Raw genomic sequence first — 21,000 nt, 5'->3', positions numbered from 1 at the left:
GGAACTCGCGCTGCGCTCCGAAGGCTTCTGGTTCCTTTTGCTGAAGCCAGGAGAGCAAGACTCTCCTGGCTTCAGCAGAGAGGGAGAGCTGCGCAGCGCCCCTTCAGCCAAGCGGGAGGAGAAATGGAAGGGGCTCCGTTTCTCCTGCCGCTTCGCTGAAGGGGCGCTGAGCAGAGAGGGGGAGAATTTTTTTTCTTGTTCTCCCTCTCTAAAACAAGGTGCGTCCTATGGTTGGGTGCATCCTATAGAGCGAAAAATACGGTATATTGGTTTCCTTATACATTTTGCTTATTATTTTCATTATCCATCACTTTTCTTAATCTTTCCCGTTATGAGGTTTGTTTCCAATTCTACTGGTTTTACTATTTTCATCTTATCTTTCCTATATACAACATAGTTTTTCTGAGAGCTTGGCATGTTTAGCGTGGAGAAGAGATGGGCCGTAGCTCAAGGGTAGAGCAGCTGCTTTGCATTTAGAAGGTCCCCACCATCTTCAGAGACCCCTGCCTGGAGACCTGTTGCCAGTTAGTGAAGACGGAATTGATCTAGGTGGGCCAGTAGATGTGGTATAAGGCAGCTCCTTGCTATTGGCACCCATCTATCTTTAGAGACAATGGAGTTCGCCTCTGGGGGTGAAGTCAAACCGTTGCATTAGCAGCACCAAAGTGACCTCCCTGGGGTGCAAGCCTGGGTAGCGTGTCTGGAGGTCCTGGGCTGCCCAGACGACAAGACCAGCACCCTCTTGGCCTCACTGCAGTGGCCCAAAGGAAAGCAGAGTAATACGTTTTGGCACCAGCTGGGATGCAGGAGTTGCCAGAAGGAGACGTAAAAGGCACCATCCAACTGCCTTAGGGACTCCACTCCAGATCTGTGCAGCGTTTACTTCTTCTTTTTTTAATATAATTTTTATTGAGCTTTCCATACAGTGGTACCTTGGGTTACATACGCTTCAGGTTACAGACTCCGCTAATCCAGAAATAGTACCTCGGGTTAAGAACTTTGCTTCAGGATGAGAACAAAAATCGTGCGGTGACGGCGCGGCAGCAGCAGGAGGCCCCATTAGCTAAAGTGGTGCTTCAGGTTAAGAACAGTTTCAGGTTAAGAACGGACCTCCGGAACAAATTAAGTACTTAACCCGAGGTACCACTGTATTACATTTCACTTTCATTGCATAAATCCATAACTTACAGTATTGCTCAGAAAGTGCATCGACCTCCTTCCCTCCCTCTTTCTGACTTCCACATATCTTTATCAAATCCTTTGCATCTCTATAACCACTTCTTTACCTTATATTAACTTTTAACATTCACCCTCTTATATTTAAATTAGCTCCTTAATTTCACATTACCAAACATTTCATCTTAAAGCTACAAACGTTTTCATATGTTTACAGTTTTCTTTCAAATAAATTATAAATTTGCTCCAGTCCTTTTGAAACAATTCATCGCGCCAATTTCGTATCTTTCCCGTCAACTTTGCCAATTCCACGTATTCTACCATTTTTATCTGCCAGTCTTCCAGGGTGGGGAGTTCTTGCTGCTTCCATCTTTGGGCCAGAAGAATTCTTGCGGCCATTGTGGCATACATAAACAAATTTACATTTTTTTAAAAATTCCCTCGCCAATTAATCCCAATAGAAATGCCTCTGGTTTTTTACTAAAATTATATTTAAATACCTTTTTTAATATAATATCCCAGAAGGCTTTCACCCTGGTACAGGACCACCACATATGGAGAAAGTTCCCTTCCTTCTCCTTGCATTTCCAACAAAGTTTATCATGAGACCTGTACATTTTGGCAAGTTTATTCGCTGTGATGTACCAACGATACATCATCTTCATTAAATTCTCTTCAAGTGCCACACATGCTGTAAATTTGATTGTTTTATTCCACATTTTTCCCACCTCTCGAAATCGGTGTAGTGTTTACTTCTTAGCCTTTTCTTCTCCTGAAGATACCACGCAAGGCAGCAGAGAGTTAGAATCAGTATTTTCCTTCTCCTAAATAGGCTATGTTCCTAGGTTGACAAGCCCCATCTGCCCCTCACTTCCCTCCACAGCACATGCAGAAACTGCCTTCTCGACCGTTGGACCCATTCTTGGTCTCATCAGCTCAATCTGCCAGAGCCTGTCTTTGTATTTTTTATATATACATACATTTTTATTGATTTTTTTAACATATCAGTTCCAACAATCATACAGCATATCTTTACTTCTTATACAATATTTTGACTTCTGTCAACACCTCTGATGATTTTCCATTCTTTATTGCTTATTCCGCATTTCTTAATTTCCTATTACATTTAATTATCCTTAACTAATAGTTCTTTTCGTAGCCTTTCTTGTAACATTTCAAATAATCCACCTCACAAAACTTCTTGCAGTCCTACAAGCGTGATCTGTTCATCACAATTACTTTTCAAAGAGTTCATATATTTACTCCAGTCTTCTAAGAATCTCTGGTCCTGCAGGTTTCGAATCTTTCCTGTTAATTTATCTAATTCTGCATAGCCCACAGAGCCGGTCTTTGTATGCAGGAAAAGTCCCTAACTCACCAAGGGTTTGAGACTGGCTGGCTACCCTCACCTGGTTTAGCCAGCCAGTCAAAACTGTTTCCGGGGTGTGGCTGCTGTTGCATACTGAGCCACAGGTGAGTGCTGAGTGCAGGGTGGGCGCCAAAGGTGGACAAATGACCTCAGAAGGAGCATGATATCCCCCCCACCAGAAGTACTACCCCTCCCCAAGACCCCATATCCCTAAGATTAAGGGAAGAGCATGCAACTTGGGCAATCGATCCTGAAATGGACTCTGTGCCCAGTAGCCTGGTTTCATGTTGGTGAAGGAGGTTGATTAAGAAGAAGAAGAAGAAGAGTTTGGACTTGATATCCCACCTTTCACTCCCCTTAAGGAGTCTCAAAGCGGCTAACAATCACCTTTCCCTTCCTCCTCCACAACAAACACTCTGTGAGGTGAGTGAGGCTGAGAGACTTCAGAGAAGTGTGACTAGCCCAAGGTCACCCAGCAGCTGCATGTGGAGGAACGGGGAAGCGAACCCGGTTCCCCAGATTACGAGTCCACCGCTCTTAACCACTGCACCACGCTGGCTCTCAAGACAAACTGGATGAAGTTAACTTCCTCTCTGTTCCCCGTTTGTGCTATTCAGCTCCTGCCAGCCCAGCTGCGTGCAATTGCACCAGGCAGAGTGGGAGTTAATAGACACGCCCACCAGGGAGAGTGGATGGACAAAAGTACAGCAGAGCTCTTCCAGGCGGGGAACTCCCAACACGCTGCCTTTGGAAAGAGGCCTTTCTGCACATCTGCAAGCGACTATAATCAGCCGCAGAGGAAGGAGGGGGCTGGGAGAGGATGCAAAGTGAAGTCCGGTGGAAAGGAGGCTTTTAGAGCAATGTGCTGCTCTGAAAAGTAGAGTTAATGGAACTGACATGAGATCTGAATATAGCACAGGATTCAGAAGTGCTTAGATTGGATGGATGGTCTCCTAGGTGGCAATTTCAGCCTCAAAGCAGTTTTGTGATGGCCTGGGAATCTGATTCAGAGGCTGAACTGGAGGAATCCCAGCCTGCACATGAGTCCCCGCCTCCAGGGCCGGCTGAACTGGGGCAGGGCCTTGATTCTGAAGTGCCTGCACCTGTGCCGGATCCTCAGGAGCAGACTCCAGCTGAATCCTCTCTGGCTCCGGAGGTGATTGAAGACACAGTGCCTACAGGTGCGCCTCTCCCAGCCCTGTCAGGGGAAGGTGAGTCTCCCCCTGGGTCCAGTAACCCTCCAGCCTCTCCTGAGCTGCATAGGCTCAGGGCAGAGAGGCGGAGGGAACTGGTTTCTCCCAGGAGGAGTGCTCGCCTTAAGGCCAGGAGAGGCGGGTCTCCTGGGGGCCGGGACCGCCCCTGGCCTCAGAGAAGATAAAGGCCAGTCAGCCTGGTCTCAGGTTGTGGGAGCAACGTCGTTGAAGAGCTGTTTCGGCCAGCACCCAGTCCTGTTCCCCCAGAGTTCCTGTCCTTGCCCGGCTCCTCACTTTGGACCCCGCTTCGCCCATGGAGGACTGTCTGCCGACCCTCGACTCAGGTCCTGGACCTCGCCCCACGGTAACCTCCCTCCGGGACCAGCACAAGTTTTATCCAACGTGTTATGGCCCTGCCAGATGTTAACCAAGGTGTGATGGGAAACATGCCCATGGTCTATTTATTTTCCTACATTGAGGTGAATCTTTACATGTCACCTTGCACCTTACAGTCCGAGGCTGTTGTGCAGAAAAAGAAGAACACACACAAACTTGATAAAAACTATACCAACTTAAAATGGCCACAGTGTAAATACTGGTGCCATAGAACAACAGTACAACAGGAGGGGAAACCATCAAATTCATCCAAACTTTTCTGCATTCCACTTTGGGAAGATGGAACAAACTTTTTTTCTCCTGCTCCGGAGCGTAGGACTCAAACCAATCGATTCAAGTTCCAAGTAGGACGATTACAAATAAACATCAGGAAGGACATTCTGACAGTAAGAGCTATTTGACATTGGAACGGACTTGCTTGGGAAGTGGTGGACTCTTCTTCACTGGAAGTTTTTGAGCAGAGATTGGATGGCCATCTGTCATGGATGCTTTAGTTGAGATTCCTGTTTTGTGGTTGGTTGGACTAGATGACCCTGGGTGTCCCTTCCAACTCTATAATTCTATGATTCTATGAATACATTACAGGTGGCTAGCGCCCATTGGGATTGGTGAAACAGAAGCCAGGGAGATCCCTCTAGGCAGAATCCTCCTTAACCACCTTGTGTTCTGGTCCCGGGGGGGGGGGGGTTTACCGTGCAGCGTGGTCTGAGTCCGGTCCTGGGTCAAGGGTCTGGAGGCTGTCCATCAAGGGCGAAGCGGGGCCCAAGGCAAGGAGCCGGGCGTGGTCAGGAACTCCGGAAGAGCAGGTCAGGGTGCTGGCAGGAACAGGTTTCCAATGATGTTGCTCCCACAACCTGGGACTGGGCTGACTGGCCTTTATCTCCTTTGAGGCCTAGGGCGGTCCCAGTCCACAGGTGACTTGCCTCCCCTGGCCTTAAGGCAAGCACTCCTCCTGAGACAACTTAGTTCCCTCCGCCTCTCTGCGCTGAGCCTCTGCAGCTCAGGAGAGGCTGGAGGGTTACTGGACCCAGAGGCAACCTCACCTTCCCCTGACAGGGCTGGGAGAGGAGCACCTGCAGGCAATGGGTCCTCGATCACCTCTGGAGCCAGAGCGGATTCAGCTGGTGTCTGCTCCTGAGGATCTGGCACAGGTGCAGGCGCTTCAGATTCAAGGCCCTGCCCTGGCTCAGCCAGCCCTGGAGGCGGGGCCTCCTGTGCAGGCTGGGATTCCTCCGGTTCAGCCTCTGAATCAGATTCCCAGGCCATCACACCTTGGCTGAGTAGGACACAGTGGTCAAGGCAGTTTATCTGTAATTAGTGATAAGAGAGGAGTGCTTGGGTAGAATACATCCCAGAGGGGCTTTGAGGGCCTTCGAGGTCTGGAGTCTCTTGTCCAGAACCTGGTAGGTACACAGGTTTTCTCAAGTCTTACATCTAAGAAGGTAGGATGTTTCTAGTTCTCATGGTGAAAGAAAAGGAAGCTTCCCTAAACTGGACATTTTCTTGTTAAAATATAGGAGACAGAGAGACAGAGAAGTGTTTGTGTGTGTGTGTGTGTTTATGAGAGAGGGGTCTCCAAGATATGCTGCTCTAAATGACATGTAGGGAATTTGGCGTCTCTGCAAGATGCAGCCCAGATTTTGGGCTCCTTCCAGCAGAGTTAAGATTACACAGTTCAACTGAAGGTCTTGGAGTGCAGCCTCTTTTATTCCTTCTGATAATTTTATGTGGCAAAATGCTGGACAGGCATACATCTTCCCTGCTGCTTTCGCCTCTGGACGGACCTTTGTTTTATTTTTATCCAGTTATCTGCGTAAACAGGAAATGACCACGGGAAAGAAAGAAAGGAACCTCATGACATCTTGAGGAGTTTTTATATCCTTCTCATAAAATTGGTAGCTAGCACTGACCCACCTTGCTTTCCTTTCCTTCCTTTCTTCCTCAATCTTGGAGTCCCTCCATGAGCCAAGTTCCCCTCCAGCCTGCCGGATTCCCATATGGCAGATGAGCTGTGAAATGTGAGCTGGGTTTTTCTAATTTGGGAATTGCAGATAGCACAGCCAGGGAATGACTTGAAGATTTATTTGTCTTTCACGGCTGACTGGTCCAGTACCGCCACCCCACCTCATCATCTTGGCTATAACATTTTGTAGTAGGAAATGTCTCTGTTTCTCCCATCGCTTTGGAAGGTTGGAATGTAAAAAGAGCCTGCTGGATCAGGCCAGTAGTCCATTTAGTCCAGTATCCTGTTCTCACAGTGGCCAGTCAGATGCCTATAGAAAACCCTCAAGCAGGATTTGAGCACAAAAGCCCTCCAGTGGTTTCTAGTAACTGGTATTCGGAAACATTGGTGCCTCCAACCATCATGGCTAGCCATCACGGCTAGTAGACATCAACAGCCCTCTCCTCCATGAATTTGTCTAATCCTCTTTTAAACCGATTCAAGTCCATGAACATCACTGCTGAAATCCTGAGTAGGAGCACACAATGCAGGGATAGCTCAGTCGGTAGAGCATGAGAGTTTTAATCTCAGGGTTGTGGGTTTGAGCCCCACACTGGGCAAAAGATTCCTTCATTGCAGGGGGTGAAGTAGATGATCTTTCCAACTCTACAATTCTGTGATTTTGTCGAAGCCCTCTGCTTATTTGGGCTCAGTTCAGAGTGCTAGTTTCAACTTAGGAAGGCCTATGCGGCTTGGGACCAAAGTTATCTCAATGGTTGCCTTCTCTTGTGCAAACCTCCCCATTCCTTGCAGTCATTTGGAGGGGCTCTTCATTGGATTTTCTCACCTGCTCCAAGCCATGGCATGATCAGCACCTTGGAGAGGGACCAAGGAATGTGTTTCAGGACCATGGACAGTGATCCTGCAGTTGAAGTTGTCTCAGCAGTGTCTTAGAGTCGGCACGCCCAACAGGTAGATCGTGATCTACCAGTAGATCACTGGACGAACACCGAACCCCCAAAAAAAGGGGATAGATCACTGCCAGTTTATAACTCTGTAAGTAGATCACAGTCTCTTGGGAGTTGGCCACCCCGTCTTAGAGCAACTGGCAGATCTTTAGAAGCGTTCACAGGCTAGAGGCCCTTCCCTCCAAATCTGACCAACTACCTTCCTCTGCATCCATTGGCCTCTTCTAAGCCCTGAGGTTCCAGGTTATGAGGACAGCTCATAAAGGTCTCTTCAGTCATTCAGGGGCAAAGGTCTCCATGGGGTACTGGAGAGTTGTGGCTGCCCGTGGCACTACATTGGATGGACATGGGATAGACCAGGAAGCAAATCCATCTGCTTGGGGCTGCCATTGTTGGAGAGCTTTTGCCTCTGATGCTTCCAGGTCCGAGGCCATGGCAAGTGATAGGCAAGCAGTGGACCTCTTCTGCGACATCCCCTTCTCTCTCCCTCTTCCACCCCACCTAGCGGAGCTAATTCCATTTGTTCACCACCTCCTATTTCCATCACTCATTCTGTTGCTCCATCTGTTTCTGCTTCCTCCTCCTCCCCCCTTTCCTTTCTTACCCACCTTAAATTACCATATTTTTCACTCTATAGGATGCACTGGACCACAAGACGCACCTAGTTTTAGAGGGGGAGAACAAGAAAAAAATTCTCCCCTCTCTGCGCAGCGCTCCTTCAGTGAAGCGGCAGGAAAAATGGAGCACCTTCCATTTCTCCTTCCGCTTCGCTGAAGGGGCGCTGCGCAGAGAGGGAAAACTGCGCGGCGCCTCTCCAGCGAAGCGAAGCCAGGAGAGCAAGAGGGATCAGTGCGTACTGATCCCTCTTGCTCTCCTGGCTTCAGCGAAAGCAACGCGAAGCCTCCGGAGTGCAGCGGGAGCTCCTGCTGCACTCCAGAGGCTTCACGTTGCTTTCGCTGAAGCCATGGAGCCTGCATTCACTCCATAAGATGCATACACATTTCCCCTTAATTTTTGGAGGGGAAAAAGTGCTTCTTATAGAGTGAAAAATATGGTAAACTGAAGGCTCCTTGTGGCCATACTCTCATTTGTAGCTCGTTACTACCTGCTTCACCAGGTGGTTTTTTTTCTTTTGTAACACTTAGCACATTACTGTATCTATTTAACTCCGCCTTTATCAGCCTGGCACTCTCCAGTTGCACTGAACTCAATGTAGGACGAGCCCTTCAGGATTAGGCCCACCTAATCCAGCCTCCTATTCTCACAGTAGCCAACCAGATGCCACACGCAAGTAGGAAATGAACACCCCAGTGCTCTTCCCACTTGGGATTCCTGGCAAGTGGTATTGAGAAGCACTGCTGCCTCTGACAGTGGAGGTAGAAAGCAGCCATTGCCCATCATGAATTAGCCCAATCCCTTTTTATAGCCATCCATGTTGGTGCCATCACTTACTCTTGTGGTTTACCATGCGCTATGTGAAGAGAGTCTGTCCTGAGTCGTCCAACGCTGAGCTTCAACGTCTCCAAGGTCTAGAATTATGAGAGAGAGAAACTTCTCCCTCTTTACTCTCTCCACACCGTTCTAGAGTTGCCATATTTCAAAAAGTGAAAATCCAGACACAAAAGTTGTTGAGATTTTTTTTTGGGGCAACGTTTTTGAGCTACTTTTTAAGGAAATTCACCAAAAAAACAACAACACTTCCATTATGGATTGCCATTGTCAGGAGTTCAGCTTACACTCGAGTAGGACCCTGGCAGAGACACATGCCCGACTGGCATGTTCTCTCCCTCCTGGTTGATCATTCGGGAGCTTCATAAGCTTTCTTCAGCCCAAACATCACAGCGACTGATGCCAACCGACACCAGCACACATAGGGATCCGCAGAGTTTGTGCACCTTGCGTGACAGACCTCAGCAACTCAGCATTTTGGCTAATCTACTTTATTTACATATAAACACACAAGGAGCACTGCAACATGGCTCCCTCTCTCTCTAGCATCAGACAGCAAAGAGAAAAAGAACAAAGGACAGTAGTCCCACTTCACGGAACACAGTAACACAAACATCCTGTCTCTGTCACTTCCCACTCTGTGGAGTCAAAACGTACACCGTCATGTGAAAGACAACAATCCCATGACTGCAATCATGGAGCAGGAATTCTAACAGCCATATGCCTGGGTTTCCCCAGACATTTTTACCGATTTTCAGAAATTCCGCCCGGACGCTATTTCCGGCGGACAAATCCTGGATATGTCTGGGAAATCCCAGACATATGGCAGTTCTAGACCATGCACAATTTTATACTCTTTTATCATGTTCCCATTGCCCCCCTTATTTTATTCCCCCCATCTAAAAATCATCCCCCTAGCCTTTCCCCATAGGAGAGTTGTTCCATCTCCTTGCCCTGTTGGTTGCCCTTTTCCGAACCCCTTTCACAGCTCTACAGTATCTGTTTTGAGGGGACGCTTCCATATTGGCAGAGACTGATGGGAATTGAAGTCCAAAACATCCAGAGGTCACACTACAAATTGGTGAAGGCAGAGTTAAGTGAAGAATGTCAGGAGTTGAACATGGGGCCTTCTGCACACAGAGCTTGTCGCGGCCACTGAGCTGTGGCCTTCCAGCTTTCGGTGCAAAGCCTTGGGCTGCCTTTATCTCCCATCTGCTTCTAGTCTGCATCAGTTGACTGCTGTCTGCTTCCCTGCTTTTAAATTTAGATTTTGTATGGCTTTATGAGGGCGCCCTATTTTCAGTGTTTCATCCTGCCTGTGTTGTAATCTGTAACCCTTCTTCGTGATAAGGTGGGTGGGGGGAAGGCTTAGGCAAAATCTGCTTTCCTTGCAGTTTCAGCCACAACAATTTGGGTGGTGGTACCCCCACCCCAACTTTGGAAATACCCACCCCACAAAATTACCGTTTTTTTTGCTCTATAAGACTCACTTTTTCCCTCCTAAAAAGTAAGGGGAAATGGGTGTGCGTCTTATGGAGCGAATGCAGGCTGCGCAGCTATCCCAGAAGCCAGAACAGCAAGAGGGATTGCTGCTTTCACTGCACAGCGATCCCTCTTGCTGTTCTGGCTTCTGAGATTCAGAATATTTTTTTTCTTGTTTTCCTCCTCCAAAAACTAGGTGCGTCTTGTGGTCTGGTGCGTCTTACAGAGCGAAAAATACGGTATATAATTTTAGAGTTGGAAGCAGCCAGAGAGATAATCTAGAGAACCATTTCAACTGGAGGGCCATGTTCTCTCATGAGACATCTTCTGGGGGCCATATGCGAGGGATGGCCTGAGGCAGAATTGGGCAGAGCAATGGGTGCAACTCTTACATTTGTGGGCTGCTTTCTAACCATGTAAATGTCAGAGGTTTCTTCTATATATAGACACACTTCTCCATCCTCCATGCAGGCAGTCAAAAGGCATCATCATGGTTTAGCATTCAAGGAATGAGTATGCCATACCCATCTGTGTTAATAATTCCAGTAAATAAGAGTCCACCTACTCCTTAATTTATTTATTTTTTACTGTTTACAGTGGTGCCTTGTTTCTCTAACTTAATCCGTTCCGGAAGTCCGTTCCAAAACCAAAGTGTTCCAAAACCAAGGCGCGCTTTCCCATAGAAAGTAATGCAAAATGGATTAATCTGTTCCAGACTTTTAAAAACAACCCCTAAAACAGAAATTTAACATGAATTTTACTATCTAACGAGACCATTGATCCATAAAATGAAAGCAATAAACAATGTACAGCAGTCACACAATCAATCAATCAGTAGCTGGACTGGGTTCCACACAGTCACAGAAACAAAACAAAAAGAGCCGCAAAAACGCAAAATAAATAGCAAAAACAGACAGACCTCAGCGCAACACTCAAAGCGGAGCATGTTTGGCTTCCAAAAAAAGTTCACAAACTGGAACAATTACTTCCGGGTTTGCAGCGTTTGGGTTCCAAGTTGTTTGAGTACTAAGGCGTTTGAGAACCAAGGTACCACTGTATGTATTAAATTTATACCCTACCCTTCCTCCCACAGGAGTCCGGGGCAGCAGATGCCTTTGTGATTCCAAAACCCAACAAATAAAACTTCCCGAGCATTTTGTTTTAATGTCAAGACAATTCTTAATGTTGGGAAATTTCTCCTAATCGACTTCCCTGCAATTTCGACCTCAAGTTTTGCCCTCTGGCGCAAAAGAGAAGTGGTCCACATCACCTTCTGCACGACTGCCCTCCAGATATTTGAAGACTGCTATCGTATCTCTCCTTAATCTTCTCCAAGCTAAACATATCCAGCACTTTCAATCATTCCTCCCAGGACTTGATTTCCATGCCCCCTACCAGCCTTGCTCTGGACACATTCCAGTTTGTCAATTTCCTTCTGAAAATATTCTCCTCAGAGCTGGGCCTGGTGCAGTCCAAATGCAACTTGACCTGATTATATATATATATATATATATATACACACACACACACACACACACACACATGTATGTGTGTGTTTCTGTTTCTGAAATAGCTAGTGATTACATTTTTCTTTTCTTTTTCTTCTCCAGGTACTTTGAGTTTTATGAAGGTCCTTTGGAGTACAACTCCACAAAATGCCTGGAGCTGAGGCAGGATATCATTTCGGTGAAGGTTCTCTCGATGTAAGTGGGACCACACCATTTTAGTTCTCCAGCCTTAAGCAATTGTGAGTGATGCTGATGGGCTTTGACCAGGCAGACCTGGGTTCATATCCCTGATCCGGGTACAGAGCTCAGGGGACTCTTGCACCTTGTTCCTTAACATAGGCCTGCTAAGATAAGGTAGGGGCAAACATGTTTGCAGGAGACAATGGTGAAGGCAGGTCTGGACACCTGCATTGGACATTCCAGCTTTCAGGCAGGACCCATCACCTGCCTGGACTCCAGCTGCAGGCTTACCTTGTTCCTGAGTTTTGATTTTTATTCTCCTCTCCCTTCCCTTTCCCATGCGTGTGGCTGTTTTCCCTTGGCAACTAGCCACATGTATATGAAGTGCATTTAATCCAAATAAGAAGAATTAGATACGTCATCTCAACTGGGCGCACATAGATAAACATACATCATTGATGGGAAATCAAAATGGCTTCCTCATGTGGCCAATTTAGGAGGGAGCCACTAGCAGGCACTTAAAAAAACCAAAAATCCATGTGTCCTCTCAGGCATTGAGACAGCCCTGTGTTGTGTATATGGTGGAACCTTGGTTTTCGAACGTAATCCATTCCAGAAGACTGTTTGACTTCCGAAATGTTCGAAAACCAAGGCACAAAGGGCAGTCTGCAAATTTAATAGAGAATATTGAGAAACTCTCAGCAGAAGCCATTTGACTTCTGAGGCGTGTTCAAAAACGAAAGCATTTATTTCTGGGTATTGGGCTTTCGAAAACCAAAATGTTCGACTTCCGAGACAGTCGAAAACCGAGGTACCACTGTATACATATAAATAAAAGCTGATGATATGCAATGTCCAGAGTCTTTATATTCAGAAGGAACTTTACTTTCATAAACATATAACTGAGAAGAACATATCTACGTTCTCATGCTTATTCACTTTGTTCCTTATAGAGGGCACAGGTTTCTCCCTATTAACATTTAGGGGTCTTCCTCTGTCAGCTTCATCCCAGAGAGGCCACACTGACACAACATTGTCCTCAGCAGCATTCAGGGAAACTCTCTCAGCAGCCGTTCTCCTTCACACACAGAGAGAGAAGACCAGAAAAACAGTTAAAAACGACAGTTACCGGAATAACAGTCACAACAGAATGGAATGCCTCTCTCATGTGACTCACAGCCAGCCAATCACATGAGAGCTACTGCCACAGGAAAAACCCTATGCTAAAAATGCATAGGCAAACATTCCCATTTCAGGAAGATAAACCATTATCCGTAACACCCTGGACAGGTGAAAGCGGCTGGATTAAAGAGCAGTTAGCGTTGGCATCCGCATAGCAGAGTCACGCTGACTTGGCATAGTTGGCTCTCGCCAGCCCCTCCACCAAGAAGTGCCCTTGTTTCCCAAGTTGCGCTGTGGTTTTCTAGCTTCCTTTCTGAATCCCCCCCCACCTGCCCCCATTCACTGTTTTGTGCCCCGAAAAGATTTCAAAATTATCACGCTCGGCTGGTCTGAAGTACAAAATGACCTACTTCTCTGAAGAGTGACTTATGGAAAATCCTAAATTGCTCCCATTTTAAATATTAAACCCCTTCTCTCTGGAGGAGAAGCGAGGGAGGGAGGAAGCTCATTGTGTTTGAGGCAAGGTTGGACAAATGTGTGAAGGGTGTGTAGAGGATGGCTTTCTAGCCTGGCATAAACCTTTTTTAAAATATAAAAAAACTTTCCCCATCGGTTTTGGAGTGCCTTCCTTCTTCTGGGGTACTACAAACTGCTGCAACTCAAAGACATTTCATTGGGTATTTGGAAATGTATTTTCTAAGGGCCCCTGAGGATTGGAGGGTTTTATATGGGTGCATTCTGCAACATGCCATTGATGCAATAGTATTGCATTAGTGATGGATTCATACTGGACCATCCACATATCTCTCTGCTTTGTTAGTTTTTCTGCAAGGTTTCCCTGACGAAACTGTATTCTTGCTGTCTGGAGGGGCACTCTTGCACTCCAGCACAACAATAGCAAACCACCACCAACAACAACCAAACAAACGAAAGGAAGAAACTGGAACGTTTGTGGAATAAAGATTACCGTATTTTTCACCCTATAGGACACACTTTTTCCCCTCCAAAAATTAAGGGGAAATGTGTGTGCGTCCTATGGGGCGAATGCAGGCTCCTTGGCTTCAGCGATAGCAACGCAAAGCCTAGGAAGCCTGTGCTCTGGAGGCTTCGCGTTGCTTTCGCTGAAGCCAGAACAGTCTGTTCTTCGAGGCTGGCGGTGGGGGAAAGCAGTGCTTCCCCCCATCGCCAGCCCCAGAGGATCGGGGGGCAGCAGGAAGGTGCGCGACGCCTTCCCGCTGCTCTCCGACCCGGCTTTGAGGCTGGCGGTGGGGGAAAGCAGTGCTTCCCCCCATCGCCAGCCCCAGAGGATCGGGGGGGCAGCAGGAAGGTGCGCGACGCCTTCCCGCTAATGTCTGACCCAGCTTTGAGGCTGGCGTGGGGGAAAGCAGCGCTTCCCCCCATCGCCAGCCCCAGAGGATGGGGGACAGCGGGAAGGGGCACGACGCCTTCCTGCTACTCTCCTACCCGGCTTTGAGGCTGGCGGTGGGGGAAAGCAGCGCTTCCCCCCATCGCCAGCCCCACAAGCTGGGTCGAAAAGCCCGCAGGAGCCGCGCACATTTTTAAAGGGTGCGCGGCTTCTGCGGGCTTTTCTATGAGGTGGGGGCTTTTCCCCAAGGAGGGAGAAGGGACGGACTGGCCGAGTCAGTCCCTTCTCCCTCCTGTGGGCTTTTGCGGGAGATGGGGGAATTCCCCCACCGCCCACAAAAGCCCGCAGAAGCCGCGCGCTCTTTAAAGGGGCTGCGCGGCTTCTGCTGGCTTTTCTAGGAGGTGGGGGAATTCCCCCACCTTGTAGAAAAGCCCACAGGAGCCGCGCACCCTTTAAAGAGTGCGCTGCTCTTGGGGGCTTTTCCCCGAGGAGGGAGAAGGGACTGACTGGCCGTTTCAGTCCCTTCTCCCTCCTGGTCGAAAAGCCCGCAGGAGTCGCGCGCAGCTCCTGTGGGCTTTTGCGGGAGGTGGGGGAATTCCGCCACCTCCCGCAAAAGCAGGAAGAAGGTCTTGGAGTAGCGCACAGGCTGCGTGCAGCCTGTCCGCTGCTCCCAGAGCTGCGGGGGGGGGGGGGGAGGGAATCATATTTTTTCCTTGATTCCCCCCCCCGAAAACTAGGTGCGTCCTATGGGCCGGTGCGCCTTATAGGGCGAAAAATAAGGTACATTATTTCAGCTGGAGGACATGCATTGATTGGAAACGAAGCAGTATGACCACCCAAAAAGATAGTTTGAGCAAGTGAGCAAGAGGTAGCCGCAATGAGGCAGAGGAGCACAGCATCTGGCAACGTTGGCATCTGAGGTTTCCCCCCTCTAATTAAATGAAGTGGAGGAATCAGGGAGGGCACAAGCATGCAGAGCTAATATCTTATCATGCTGGTTGCACATTAAGATTGCCTTCTGCAAGGAATTGGAGGTTGACACTTGTACTATCTATTAAAGCATCAGTTGATAACACTCTGGGAATCTGCTGCGATGGCTGAGTTAGCTCATTTTCTCAGATTTGGGGCACAAAAACAAAAGACGTGACAAGTTTTATGAGAAGGTGGGGTGATTTTCTTGAACGTGTTAACAACAGAAAAGGAAAAGGGCTGTTGGCAGATACAGATCATGGCTTGCTTTACAGCGCTTTAATAATAATTAAGTAGAAGATGAAAAGCAGCCTGATAGCATGCAGAAAGATACCTCACCCTTAATTGTTAATGAGATACCAGAAATGACAAATTTAAATGGAAAGACCCTTGTTTCATTTTCATTCTCCATGCTGTTTTGTTGAACCAGATATAAACGGCAGTTAATAATACCTGTATATAAAATTGGGGGCTGCCCTAGATTTATATATCAAGGAAATGTTTGCCCACCTCAGGCTAGTTCTCACCGCAGTGGCAAACTTTGTTTCTGCGTTGGGAGTTGATAGCCTCTTGGACCTACCCTCTAAGATTAATTAAAAGATCCTTTCTCCCTCTTTTAGGGTGAAGCAGACAGAGTTGTTTGAAAGGTGGAAGAACCTTCAGATGTGCAAGTGGGAGATGAACATCACCGAAGCCAGACAGTTCAAGTAAGAGGCGTCTCAGCTCCGGGGTGGCAGGACCTCAGCAACCACTGTTAGCTGAAGAACCGCTCTTGGCTCTTGCATTGTGCAGGAGCTGCTCTTGGTTTTGCAAGATGGAAGATTTTTTATAACTAACACTTTAGACCTTCCCCATGATATAAGTAAGGCCATTGCTAGTTGGTCTAGGGAGGGCAGCTCTTTACAGGTGGAATTTAGACATTGAGAAATCAAGATCCAAAGCCCCCCTTTTAGCCTTCCTGGGCCTCTTCCCGGGACAGCCCTAATTGCATAAGCATAAAAACCTTCCAGAACTGGAGTTTCCGCAGCCCATGTCTCTTGAAGGTTGATGATGTTTTGGCGATAGAATGGAATATCTGTAGATTGAGATAAACATCTAGACCAGCCGGCCACATTCAAGGAAAGGATATTTAGGGCATTGGCTGATTCTTGGATTTTTGGGTTTGGGGCACCCTCAGATATTTGCATCAGGACGTGGGTGGCGCTGCGGGTTAAACCACAGAGCCTTGGACTTGCCGATCAGAAGGTCGGCGGTTCGAATCCCTGCGACGGGGTGCGCTCCCGTTGCTCAGTCCCAGCTCCTGCCAACCTAGCAGTTCGAAAGCACATCAAAGTGCAAGTAGATAAATCGGTACCGCTCTGGCAGGGAGGTAAACGGCGTTTCCGTGTGGTGCTCTGGTTCGCCAGAAGTGGCTTAGTCATGCTGGCCACATGACCCGGAATCTGTACGCCGGCTCCCTCGGCCAATAAAGCAAGATGAGCGCCACAACCCCAGAGTCGGTCACGACTGGACCTAATGGTCAGGGGTCCCTTTACCTTTACAGATATTTTCAGCCGTTGATTCTTTAGGGCAGTGGAGTCTGGCGTATTTGTAGGGAGGTGGGGTAGGATAGAAAAACCTTTTGTAGTAGGGACTGATTTGGTGTGTTTAGTTTCTCTGACAGGGCGCCCACCCACTGTATCCGTATTTCAAAATATGGAAGAGATTTGCTCACTGTAGCAACATGGGGTGGCTAAGGGCAGGTCTGAAGCCAGTGGTGGGCGGGGCCAAAGCAAAAAGTGGGTGGGGCTCTGTGACGTTAACATATGAGAGTGCTGGAGGTGAAATTAACTATTACCCTATTAACAGGTTACCCAATCAGGACCCAGGGGGTGGAGTCAGAGGGACTATAAAACCAGCTCTAGGAGGAGTTCGTTAGGAGTTGGGTGGTTGGTTGGAGTGGGAGTGAATTGGGAGAGAGTTTGTGGGTAGGTTGAGTTAGTGTAGTGAAATAGGCTGAGTCAGGAATATTTAGGGGCTAGGAAGTCAATTAAATATCTGAGAGGGGGTGTAGTGAGTGAGAGCAGTGAGCGGAAATTATAGGTCTGGATAGGTACCCCATGATTGAAATTGACCGATACCATTTATGAAACCACACGCTTGTTAAACTGCGATAAATAAACAAAAGTTTATGTTCCAATTTAACCCTGACTGGACTCAGTATTGTCCCAGGTAGGGCCTGGGTGGTGGCAGCGAGAAATAAAGTGGTGGCACAGGGATCAATAGATGGTGAAATGTCTGGGGACCCTGTGTGATCGCCATAGGCTCCTCTCTCTCTCTCTCTCTCTCTCTCTCTCTCTCTCTCTCTCTCCCGCTCCCCCTACACCCCTTTCTCTCTCTTTTTCTATCCCTCACTCTCCCCTCTGTCTCTGTTCTGTCACCCTCATTGCCCCCTTTCCTTGCCTCTTCTTCCTCTGCCCAGGTGGCTTCTGGTGCCAGGAGAGATCTCTCTCTCACCCCAGAGGATTTTTGAAATAAGGCTGAGGGCCACATAAAATTTGGGCAGGGGTCACATGTGTGGCACCTTGAGCTGGTTGGAGAAACAGTGTTGTATACACGCAACATTGACATCAACAGCAGCTGATTCACAGCTCCCTGCCACACTCGGTGATTGCCTGGATCAAGGGTCTGCCTTCATCCTCTGCTGCGGTTGACCCATGTAACCTTGTTTCTCGTTCTTTAGGGCTACTCTGTCAAGGTGCTGCAACGCCCCAGCCTTCCTCTTCACCACCCAGAAGAACACTCCTCTGGGAACAAAGCTCAAGTACGAAGTAGACACAAGCGGCATCTTTCACATCAATCAAGAAATATTCCAAATGTTTCCAAAGGTGCGGTACATGTTGTTGACTTAACATAATCGCAAGACGCCGTTTCTATTCAGAGGCATGCGTCGGGCGGCAATCTTGTCTCTTGTCATCCTCTGCGCTGCAATGACTTCCTGCGTAACCGTTCTGATCGCTGGCCAACTGTTCTCCTTGCCGTCACATTCCTGTGCAACAGCTGATAGGCAGCTTAGTTTATATTTAGCAGCTTTACATCACGGGAGTATCATATCCATGTGGAAAATGACTGATCAACAGCCGAGTGTTCTCTAGCAGGGATGAGTGCAGAATTGCTTCTGGTATATAGCTAAGAAAACGAGATGATGCCCAATAGTGACCCCGAAAGACTGACTGACAGCAGTGCTTAGCATTTATATAGCACATTAAGCGTTCCAAAGTGCTTTACGTATACAGTGCATTGCTCCTTATGGTGAGCCCTGTGGTTGGTCTGGGAGCACCAGTTGCATTATTATTGTTTTAAATTCAGATTAGAAGGTGGCTTCTAAGTGGTTTACAGGTGTAAAACCAATTCTTTCTTCTTCTCCTCCTCCTCCTCCTCCTCCTCCTCCTCCTCCTCCTCCTCCTCCTCCTCCTCCTTCTTCTTCTTCTTCTTCTTCTTCTTCTTCTTCTTCTTCTTCTTCTTCTGTGATCACTCGTAGCCAAATAAGATGGTCTTCCATAAACACGGTTTTAACAATGAGTCCGTGGAGGCCAATTCTGGATCCATACGTCCTTCCACAGTGGGGACATAGGTTTCCGGGCGGGAGTTGATCACAGTGTGGATTTGCCAAGCGTGCCTTCCTCTTAGTACGTTTCTTCCTTGCGTCCTGAGTTTGAGTATCTTCAAAGCCCATGACACCTTTGGTAAAGGCTGTTCTCCAATAGGAGCACTTGCAGGCAAGTGTTTCCCAATTGTTGGTGTTCATACTACATTTTTTTTTTAGATTTGCCTCGATACAGTCTTTAAACCTCTTTTGTTGACCACCAGCATACGCTTTCCATTTTTAAGTTTGGAATAGAGTAGTTGATTTAATTAATTAATTAAATGAATTCAGGTTACCAAGTAGGCTTCTAAGTGGTTTACAGGTATGGAACCAATTACAGATGCCAATACTGTAGCATCATAGAAAGTGGTTGTAGGTGGACTTGATCAGAAGTCTGGAAGGCTATTGGAAGGCCACTTATAACAAGTTGAAGACAGGCCGTCAGGTCATGCATCCATGCAGATGAAGGCATCCGGTTGTGCTGCTGCAGATGCACCATGGCGCCTCTTCTTTCCACGCTCCTCCCGGTGATTGTTCCTCCTCTGGTCCGCTGCTTTGGATGCATGACTGCCTGCCTGTCTCTAGGCACTGCCGTCATCTGCAAGAGATCCCCACATATCAGGGTTGATGTTACCAGCCTTCATGTCACGGTTGCAGACATCTTTGTAAAATGGAGTTGGTCTGCAAACGGGTCCTGGGGCCTGAAGCCAGCTCCCCATCATGGCAGTTTTATTTTCAACCCCTTTTCCTATATTGCGTGCTGGATCAATCAGACGTTTGACCCTTGGTGTTATTGCTTCCCATATGTCAGTTCCAACCTAATGTTGCTGGTCCATCTCTGAACGTGGTTCTCTTTGCCCCCAGATCTCAGAGGACTCTTTGTTGCGCCATTGGGCTTTCTGCCATTATGAGCACCATGTAACGTGTGCTATAAATAAATAACATTAAAAGCAACAACAACAACCACACCACATTTCATGTCACCGTTTCCTTCAGATGTATTTTTGTTTTACTGTTGTGGAATTACTCATAAACTATGCATGTACTAATAGCAGCATTTGCATGCTTACATAAGCAAGTCTTTCCATCTCCGTGAGGTGCCAGACATTATAAAGAAGCTAATGCATCAGATCGTTTGTCCATGTAAACCAGGGATGGGTTTGACTCTAACTTCCATCAGCCCCAGCCAGCATGAATAATGGTCAGGGATGATGGGAGTTGTAGTCCAACAGCATATGGAGCAACACATGCCCCCCATCCCTGATCTAATCCCAGTTCCAATAGCAGCTCTCCATGTCCTCTGGGGCTGAGGTCTTTTCCTGACCTTGCCTCCTTATGGGACCTATGCTTGCAAAGCCCGGTGTGATGGCCTGGGACTCGGACTCGGAACCGGAGGAGTCTCAGTCCGCACCGGATCCTTTGCCTCAGGCGGCATCAGCACCAAGTCTGGGGCCTGATTCTGAAGAGCCTCAGTCTGCACAGGTTCCCCTGCAACAAACACCAGCTGCGCCGAGTCAGGGGCTGAGCTTGCCATGGCTCCAGATGCAGGGATTACCTCGTTGCCTCCAGCTGGGCCATCACTTACAGCTGCTCCACTACCAGTTGGGTCAGGGGAGGCTGAGGCGGCCTCTGGGTCTAGTAACCCACCAACATCTCCCGAGCTGCTGAGACTAAGGTCTGAGAGAAGGAGAGACCTGAGTACTCACAGGAGGAGTGCTCGCCTTCGGGTGAAACAGGGAGGTGAGTCACCGGGGGATCAGGACCGGCTGTTACCCCGTCAGAGATAAAAGGCTGCCGGACCCCGCCCCAGGTTGCGGGAGCAACATTGCTGTTTGCTAGAACCTGCCTGAGACCCTATGCCTGACCCTGCCTTGGCCCTGTTGGACTGATTCCTTGCGGACCCTTGGATTCGGGACCGGACCTGGGCCGTGTTGCTCAGGTTACCCCCGGGCCCAGCACACCTGGATCTTATGTTTGTATGCCAGTCAACTCTGCCCCTTCCCTGCGGTTGCTGATGCTCCACGCCTCACTCAACCCATGCAGGCCAACAACTGCTCATGATGGCAGCAGATTTGTGTCTTCAGATGTACACCTTGCCTATCACACATGATGTGTGTGTGTATCTGTCAGGGACTGGCATTGTGCATGGGGGGGGGGGAGCTGGAGTCTGACTTGGGGGGGACCTGTATGAACCAGCAGGCAAGAATCAGAGCCAGGGGGAGCTTCAGAGCTGGAGGAAGAGGCAGAAGAGGCAG

At 48.1% G+C, this 21,000-nt stretch overlaps 1 protein-coding gene across 2 annotated transcripts in view; it reads left to right on the top strand.

Moving 5' to 3' along the window:
* The window catches only part of ST8SIA5 (ST8 alpha-N-acetyl-neuraminide alpha-2,8-sialyltransferase 5), a 63,595-nt gene that overhangs the window by 28,532 nt on the left and 14,063 nt on the right, over positions 1–21,000 (top strand). For both annotated transcript variants that reach the window (XM_083575810.1, XM_083575811.1), the window contains 3 exons: positions 11,586–11,678; positions 15,741–15,827; positions 17,843–17,987. In XM_083575810.1, coding sequence (XP_083431936.1) covers positions 11,586–11,678; positions 15,741–15,827; positions 17,843–17,987 — 325 coding nt within the window. The remainder of the gene's footprint in view (positions 1–11,585; positions 11,679–15,740; positions 15,828–17,842; positions 17,988–21,000) is intronic.

Source organism: Podarcis filfolensis (genome assembly GCF_964270895.1).
Source record: "Podarcis filfolensis genome assembly, chromosome: 11".
NCBI classification, from domain to species: Eukaryota; Metazoa; Chordata; class Lepidosauria; order Squamata; family Lacertidae; genus Podarcis; species Podarcis filfolensis.
Note: the sequence above shows the minus strand (reverse complement) of the source record. Positions and strands in the feature narration are given on the sequence as shown.